General features: G+C 34.6%; 1 protein-coding gene across 3 annotated transcripts; it reads right to left on the bottom strand.

Annotated features, from left to right (window-relative positions):
* Positions 1 to 519: 519 nt before the first annotated feature.
* LOC143622095 (disease resistance protein RPV1-like) lies at positions 520 to 6,007 on the bottom strand. 3 transcript variants are annotated; one of them, XM_077093337.1, is made up of 5 exons: positions 5,713 to 6,007; positions 3,326 to 4,448; positions 2,726 to 2,791; positions 1,004 to 2,003; positions 520 to 924 (listed from the first exon to the last, which is right to left on the bottom strand). In XM_077093337.1, exons 1-4 carry the CDS (start codon positions 5,748 to 5,750, stop codon positions 1,704 to 1,706), a joined length of 1,527 nt encoding a protein of 508 aa, XP_076949452.1. In that variant the 5' UTR covers positions 5,751 to 6,007; the 3' UTR covers positions 520 to 924; positions 1,004 to 1,703. The 3 variants fall into 3 exon arrangements, with proteins under 3 accessions (XP_076949452.1, XP_076949450.1, XP_076949453.1); XM_077093335.1 differs by lacking the exon at positions 5,713 to 6,007 and having other exon boundaries at positions 3,326 to 4,509; XM_077093338.1 differs by lacking the exon at positions 5,713 to 6,007 and having other exon boundaries at positions 2,750 to 2,791; positions 3,326 to 4,509.
* Between the last annotated feature and the right edge of the window lie 2,041 nt (positions 6,008 to 8,048).

Genomic DNA, 8,048 nt, shown 5'->3' with positions numbered 1-8,048 from the left:
ATGACAATTTACAGAAAAGACATGTTATAGGTTTTGTAATTTGGATACGAGCATTTGACTCATGCGGAAATTTAAAAAGTGATACAAACATGCAACAACATTTTTCCAACACGACATATTATTTACACGTCGGAGTGGTCGTTGGCAATATGAATATATGAAAGCTACAGTTGCAACTCCCAACCCGGCCGGTTTTTCTCCACCCTCGTACCTCTATACAAGGTAAAAATAAAAATCAACAATCATTATTTGAAATCAAAACTCAATTTATGAAACCAATCATTATTTTTAAAACTATGATGGCAATTGATAGCAGAAGCATGCATACCTGTATAGTCAAATTTATAACCAACCGAATCCCTAAACCAACTGGGTGTCGGTCCATCAACCTCCATCGACTTGAAGAAATCACGCTGACATAAATAATACGTTTCTTTCCTTAACTGAAATGCAGACAAATCCCCAACAATAATTTCATTCCATTTTCTGTTATTCTGCCATGTCATTCTCCATATCATCATACACAAGGCTGGCACCACACTCGACGACATCTAATCCATTCTCAATAATAATTGACACACTGACCTTGTCACCGACATCTAATAAGTTTTCCATTGACCAATAACTTAACCATATAGCCACTTCACCGAACCCCAGGCTCCCAATAACCATAGGGTTGTAAATCCATTCACAACATTTGGTTATGTTACTGATTTTAGCATATATTGGCCATATATCTTTCTCATCGCCAAATAATATATACTTAAAAATGACATTTAATCCTTTGAGCTTATAATTATTAACATTATCATATGTCGGCACTTCAAAGGATAATGATGAAGATTTTGAAGTGTACTCACACGTTAAGTTCGTGTTCTTTACGTCTGGCAGAAATGTGCTCGTTATACCAAATTCATATAACATCTACACGACACCAAGTTATAAATCTCATTAGTATATTTAAAAGTGCATGTGTGTTGACTTTTGAGAGCAAAAAACGAACCTGAATATGTTGACTTCTGCCTTTTGTGAGATGATAATCACCAATCAAGCATACTTCATGATCTTGATATTCTTTGAGCCAATTCATATGCCCCAGAAAACTTTCATCAAGTTTCAATATTGGCACCAGTTTTAAAAAGCCCTCGATTTCCAACAAACTATTACAACCTTGATAATCAATTTCTTTCAATTTGAATCGTGATGAATGGAAAGTAATCTTTTCCAATGACTCGCAGCAAGTAACAAACAATTCTTCGAGTGTATTTGGTAAACACTCGATGCACTTGAGTTTTGAGCAAAAACTCAAATCGAGTACCCAAAGATTCTTAAGTTGATTGTAATCAGGCAAGATATCAAACAGATTACTGCTTAAATTCAGGTACTGCAAAACCGAATGGTGTTTGAAGTTTAAAAGACGATTGCTGAGTTCAAGATTGCAACTTTCTAGTAAAAGGCGTTGTAAAGAGTGTGGAAAAGGGGAAGTCAAAGATGGGTGCTGACTAAAGTTTGAATCTTTAAACACGTTTTCACATCCGGTCAAGTTTAATAAAGAAAGGGTTTTAAGGTCTGCAAATGTTTCAGAAACACGAACCAAACTATAACAGTTCCAAAGAATTAACGTATCAAGATTCGGAAGACGGGAAATATTGTGGATTTGTACTAGACTATGTGAGTCTTTAAAGTTTAGAATCTTTAGTGGTCTAATTACCTGTTTCACAAGAAACAAAACTTAGTTCAAGGTTAAATAAAAGGGAAATATAGCTAACAATAACTGCCATTGGTGGTTCGAATACTTCAAGTTTGCTATAACTCATATCGATGGCTACTAAATTTCCCATGAATAATTCAAAAGGTAGGGTTCTTAATGGAAAACCGTGCCAGCAAAGCCATCTTAAATCTTCTGGGAAATCGTCATAGGATCCTGATAATTCAACATAGTTGAGCTGGAGCAATTTTAGATTATCCATCTTTGCAAGTGAATCAGCATCAAAAGCCATTGGCTGCAAAGAAAATAAAAAAATTTTACAAAGTTTAAGACCTAGAGTCACTGAATGCATATACTCTTACAGACCATTTCATTGTATATGTAGAGTTGAGTAAAAGCAAGAGTTTGTATAATTTTGTTTGTATTGATAATTGGGATTAGAGTAGGATTACAAAGAGTGTTATATATGAAAACCTATTTACATAATACTACTTCCTAATATCATTAATTATAACATGATTTAATAAGTTGTACCGTGCATGAAGATAATCTATCCAACAAACATGGCATTCTTTAAAAATATTTTGACTGTTGCATAATTAGAAATCCCCAAAGTACTCGCAGTTAAACATCATTGTAAGAATCAAAACTCAAAAGTGAGCCAAGTGATAAAAAGTATATTAGAAACAGAGTGCTTGTTGTGAAATCTAAATAGCATAAAACAAATAGTGCTGCGTGTATAGTGATAGTAAGCTGCGGGCTACCAATAACAGAAAAATGGTGCAAAAAGTATAATGGTAACTGATAAAACAGCATAGAGACACGAAAACAAGAAGGTAACATACTAACATGCAAAGGCCATAAAAGTATGGTTACAAATTTTCTTCTTGTAACATTCCCTAAAATACCCTAAATTACATCACAAAATCTTTAGATTTTGCTACTAGCATATAGTTCTAGTGCATTTTTTAAGAAGCTAATTAATTCTTCATCTGATATAAGACAGTAATGGCTTACCATATTAAGCTTCTCTTCATTCACCATTCGCATGTCAAGTGCTAGACCTTCTATAGTTTCAGAACCCTAATGAAAAATAATAGAATGTTAATGAGAGAGAGAGAATCTTAAATGCTGGTGTGCGTGGGTCAGTTTTGGTCCAGAACTGTAACCAGTAACCATAACCATAAGTCCATAACCGAAGGTTAACCGGAGATGATAACTGATCAGTTATGGTTAAGACGGTAATAGTTGATTTTCAGTTTGGTTATGGGTCGGTCAACCGTGAACTAGATTTGGTCATGAAATGTTTGGGCCTGACTAAAATAACCCAAAAGAATGCAATTAGGCATGATAGTTTGGGCTTGAAATTTTTTAATCACTTAACCACTCGTTATTAGGCATTTGGGTTTTAACATTTGACATTTGTATATACTACATAGTGGGTCGGTTCGGTGTTGTCGGGATGGACCATAACTGACTAATTTCAGTTTTCAAAAAACCTCTAAACCGACCCATCGGTTTTTGGTTAGGTTCAGTTATATCAGTTTGGTTTCATCGATTAATTCAAATTTATGCACACCACTAATCTTAAATGTATATATAGATAGCACATCTTACAATTCCTTGTCTCAACAAAGTGTAAGAGTCCTCGTTACTCCAAACTCTACTACGTTTTGCAGGGTTTGCTGGTGATTCATCAAGCACCATCCTTCTTGCCATCTCTATAAACAATCCATGCATCATCAATTTTTTGCTTGGTGAAACAGTAAGAAGGCATCTATTAATTAAGGTTACAATGCCAGCTGTTGCACAGTAATCGGGCTCCAATATCTTCACCACATAATCTTCATCTTCTCCAATAAAGAAACAAGCAATATGCAAGAACAACTCTCTATACGTGATAAATGGTAAATACTCGTAACTCATACGAAGTATACCTTCTATCCGGTAATCAGGCTTGCTTTCTAACAAATTTAATGTGCTCATCCAATATTCTATGTTATTTCTTTTCCGTGAGTCTTTAGCATTAACAAATAAAGAACCCAATAATTTAAGAGCTAGTGGATTTCCTTTACAGTATTGTGCTGCTTTTAACGCGAGCTCCTTGAAACCTTCATTAGGAATTTTAGATCCAAAAGCATGCCAGCTTAAAAGCGCTAATGATTCGTGTTCATTTAGTAACTCAAGTTCGTGCTCTTTATACCTACGATATCTAGACCCAAACCATGTTTTAATATTTTGAAGCCTACTTGTTATAATAATCTTGCTTTCTGTATTAATCGTTTCCATTCCAAGTAAAGCTTCTATCTGTTCTGTTTTATCAATGTCATCAAGAACAATAAGTACCCTTTTGTTTTGTAAGGCTTTTTCAATCTGGCTTTTATATGAAGTAACATCAAGTTCTTTTCTCTTGTCTTCCAAAATGTCTGAAAGAAGTTGTTCTTGTAATGCACATAAACCATACGTTTGTTCACAAATCTTTCCAATGTCTTCAAGAAAACTGCTGCTTTCAAACTTTAGCATGTTGGAATCATAAATATATTTGGCTAGTGTTGTCTTTCCACTTCCTGCTAGTCCACAAATGGTAAGAACTTGATCATCATGCTTATTTTTTAGCCATAAATTAATATCTTCAGCTCGAGTGTCCATTCCAGTTAGATGTGGTGGACTAGAAACTAACTTGAGACCTAGCTTATTGCCAATCGTATTAACAATATCCGCAATAAACTTCGTTTCAGGCCTAAAACAATGGAAGTGGGAAAACGGAACACAATCAGGATATTGCATTTAAACTTGTTGAAAACCATTTCCACTTGTTTTGATCAAGTTAATACATATATCGGTCCCATCTGCATTCATCATATTAGGTATACTGGATGCAAGACTTTAGTTGATGAATATCTAAAATGAATGTATACTTAAAAATCTTCCATTTACAGACAAATAAGAACAAAGAAAGAATGCGTGTCCTTCCAAATCTAAAGTCCTAGCCCTCACTCTCACTGCTCCAATTACAGATGAACAAACACACATAATGCATACACATTTTTATATAATTCTATACAGTCAAAAATCATATATAGCAAAGAGTTAAAACAAAAATACATACGCAACCAAATGATCGGCTTCACCGTCAAATGCAAAATGCAGATATATAGTTTGGTAGGCATTTCTACGATCAATTGGACTCACCTCGGCAAATTCCATTGAGAAATTCCAAGAACACGCTTTATGTTTGAAACAACAATACTAATAGAAGCTGTGGATTCAAGTCCCAACACTTCCAAAGTGTTTGCAAGTATTTTCTATTCAATAGAAATACTTTTTGACGGAAGAAAATACATATAAAAAGCATTAACCAGATGAGCAAAGTAGAATCCACATTGCCCAAATGTTACTTAGGACATGAAATGATATGCAATTTATATAAACACCGAAACAAGTATCCTAGAGGTACTCTACTAGCATGCACGTTCAATAAAACCAGAAACAAGTATCCTAGAGGTACTCTACTAGTATGCTGCATCAGTAGTTAGCCAACTAACAAAAGAACCGTGTAATGCAAATTATGATGCAAGAAATGATTAAGCACACTGTGTGACACCAACATTCAATAAAACCGATAACCATCTACTTCCACCAACCCAAAAATAAAGGTACCACCGCCAAATTTGTGTTGCCCAAAAAATGCAATATTTCCTTTTCCAATTAAGTGTAACCAATTTGTCGAGACAGTGGTGTGACGAATTGTGGCTCACAAGGTTTCTTGATTACGCTTTATTAAAGAGCATATTGTGTATTCACTATCAGAGTTTTTGATGGCATATTATGTATTCACTATCTAACAAGCAAAGCTGTCGACCCAAAAGCTTATTTCCGATACGATTTTAGGCCTAAATTATTATGGCATTTCACCAACTATACAACTAGCAATCATCAAATAATTTAGCACTCATTCAACAAGTATTATTCTCAATTTCTCATATTAATCAGTTAACACGTACCCAGTAACAGCCTGATCACACAAATGAGCAACCTCCATAAGCGCAAGCTTCCACCGCTCCACCTTACCTCCGACCCCTTCTCCGCCTCGCGAAACACTTTCAACTCATTAACACTTTGTTCCTTCCTAAACTGAGACGGATCAACATGATAAAAAACAGGCACAACAATATGATAAAACCCCTTCCTCCGCTCCATAATCAACCGAAGCTCGTCGAGACAGGATACGGAGTCGGCGTAGTTTTTGGATAACACGACTATTGAAGCCCTGGATATTGTAATTGCGTTTTCGATTTTGGGATTGGTTGGGTCGGGTCGGAAGGTTCGGATTCCGGATCCGGTTAGGGCTTCGTAGAGATGATCGGTGAAGGAGAAGCGAGTGTCTTGGTGGAAGCTTATGAAGACGTCGTATCTGCTGTGGTTAGTTGTTGAACTAGAGGAAGTAGAAGTAGAAGTAGAAGAAGAAGAAGAAGCAGCAGCAGCCATTGGAATTGGAGGATTTGGGAATTGAGATTGAAATGGTCAACGCTTTTGGCTGAAGCAAAGTGGCTTCCCTCATCTAACTACCATGCCAATTTGGTGAAGTGTAGAAGTTATGCAAGTTATAAATTTAAATTTATTTGTTTTTAACTTTATATGGATTTATTCATGATGAGGTGATTGAATGGATTAAAATGGAATGGACTGGATAATTAAAAGTTATGCCCACTAACAGCCTAGAGACTTAGCACGTATCCGAGGACATGGTTAAGGATATGATTTCTTAGAGATGTAGGATCAAAGCTAAAGATTTTTAAGAGAAACATAGAGTTTTGATTATAATTCATCATATATGGCGTTTCTTTACCTTATTTCGAGTGAAAAATGATATATTTTAATAATATCATATCCTCAAATTAGTATTTATAAGACATATTTAGTATTCATTACTATCACTATTATTATTGATCTATTTCTACTACGACTACTTTAATTATCTTACAATTACCTATTTATTTAGTTATTATATGTATATATTTCCCGTTATGGCCTAAAGGTTAGTGTTGAATCCGGTTTTCTTTTACTTGATCTCATGCATATGGTTTTTGAGTCGGGGATATCTCTGGAAGCAACATTTCTATCCTTTGGGATGGATGTACGGTTTGCCTACATCTCACCCTCCCCAAACCCTGCTAGCAGCTTTGCTATTGGTGGGATTTATACTGGGTATGATAGTTGTTGTTGGACTAGATAATTAGAACGGATTATTATCGTTCCATTAAAATGTTTGGTTGTTGTTTTATGGTATTATAAGTTTATAACTAAGATTTTATCTCCATGTTACTCATTTTCTTTTATTATTATTATTATTATTATTATTATTATTATTATTATTATTATTATTATTAAATAAGATACAAACAATTACACATAAAATGTAATGAAAGAGGTGACTTTGGTTTGGTTCGGTTATTATGAAGTGGCTTAACCTAATGCGGAGTGGAAACAAGAATATAAATAAAAGAAGATTTTTCACAAAAGATTGAAATAATATTGAATGAATAAAGCGTTACATCCAGCTTCCTTTTATATGAAGTTAAACTGAAAACTAAAATATAAAAGAAGAAAATCAAAAAAATTAACATGACAGCTAATAAATTGCATCAGTTGGTGACAGCTTGTATTCTTTTTATCGTGAAAAGATAAGAAAAATCTCTATGTTTCAACTACAAATAGAGTAAAAGTTGTGACCCTTTCTTTAACCTTCTTTTCCATTCCCATTGGATATAGGGATCCACCATTAGAGTAATTTGCCCCTTATATTTCAATTTTGGATATATGGCTAAACCAAACATTGGCTATTCGTTCAGTCCGTTAACTTGGTTTGTATAAATTTGGTTTGAACAACAAATTAAGATAAATGAAAATGCTTTTTGTTAACATGTTAGTTGCAATCTTTGTTGCACTACTTTCGGGCTTGAAGTCCATACATTAGTATGGTCATAGGCTTTTCTTATGTGCAGGTTTGTTTATAGCCATGGTTTGTTTATAACTAGATTTCAAAATCAGCCGTCACTCGCCTAGTATAGTATTTGAGGCTTCTACCCCTATTCCTCATAAAGATACAGCAGGAGATCCTCAAATAACTTATGCAACACAAAACTCACTGAAGCACCATGAGATCCTCATTCACTTCATCAATTCCTGAGTATGAGAACAGACCTAAGATGGGATCCAATGCGGCGCTTCCAATGGTGGAATTGATGGTATGTCAATAGCATTTCCTAGATCTACCGTTTTTGCTCTAGACACCAATAGACTGGTTTTCATTTCTTATATTCTCCTTTTGAATCTTTTT

Source organism: Bidens hawaiensis, unplaced genomic scaffold (assembly GCF_021521415.1).
Source record: "Bidens hawaiensis isolate Kalapana, Puna unplaced genomic scaffold, B.hawaiensis_p1.1 tig00003022_1, whole genome shotgun sequence".
Classification (NCBI taxonomy): domain Eukaryota; kingdom Viridiplantae; phylum Streptophyta; class Magnoliopsida; order Asterales; family Asteraceae; genus Bidens; species Bidens hawaiensis.
The sequence above is the reverse complement of the archived record's forward strand: the minus strand, read 5'-3'. Positions and strand labels throughout refer to the sequence as shown.

Bases quoted from the DNA above. Each gene is read 5' to 3' on its own strand.
- LOC143622095 (XM_077093335.1), bottom strand. From the start codon at position 4,495: ATGCAATATCCTGATTGTGTTCCGTTTTCCCACTTCCATTGTTTTAGG. The intron at 2,792-3,325 runs GTAAGATGTGCT...ATTTTTCATTAG, and splicing joins CTTTGTTGAGACAAGGAATT to GGTTCTGAAACTATAGAAGG. The intron at 2,004-2,725 runs GTAAGCCATTAC...TTTTCTTTGCAG, and splicing joins ATGAAGAGAAGCTTAATATG to CCAATGGCTTTTGATGCTGA.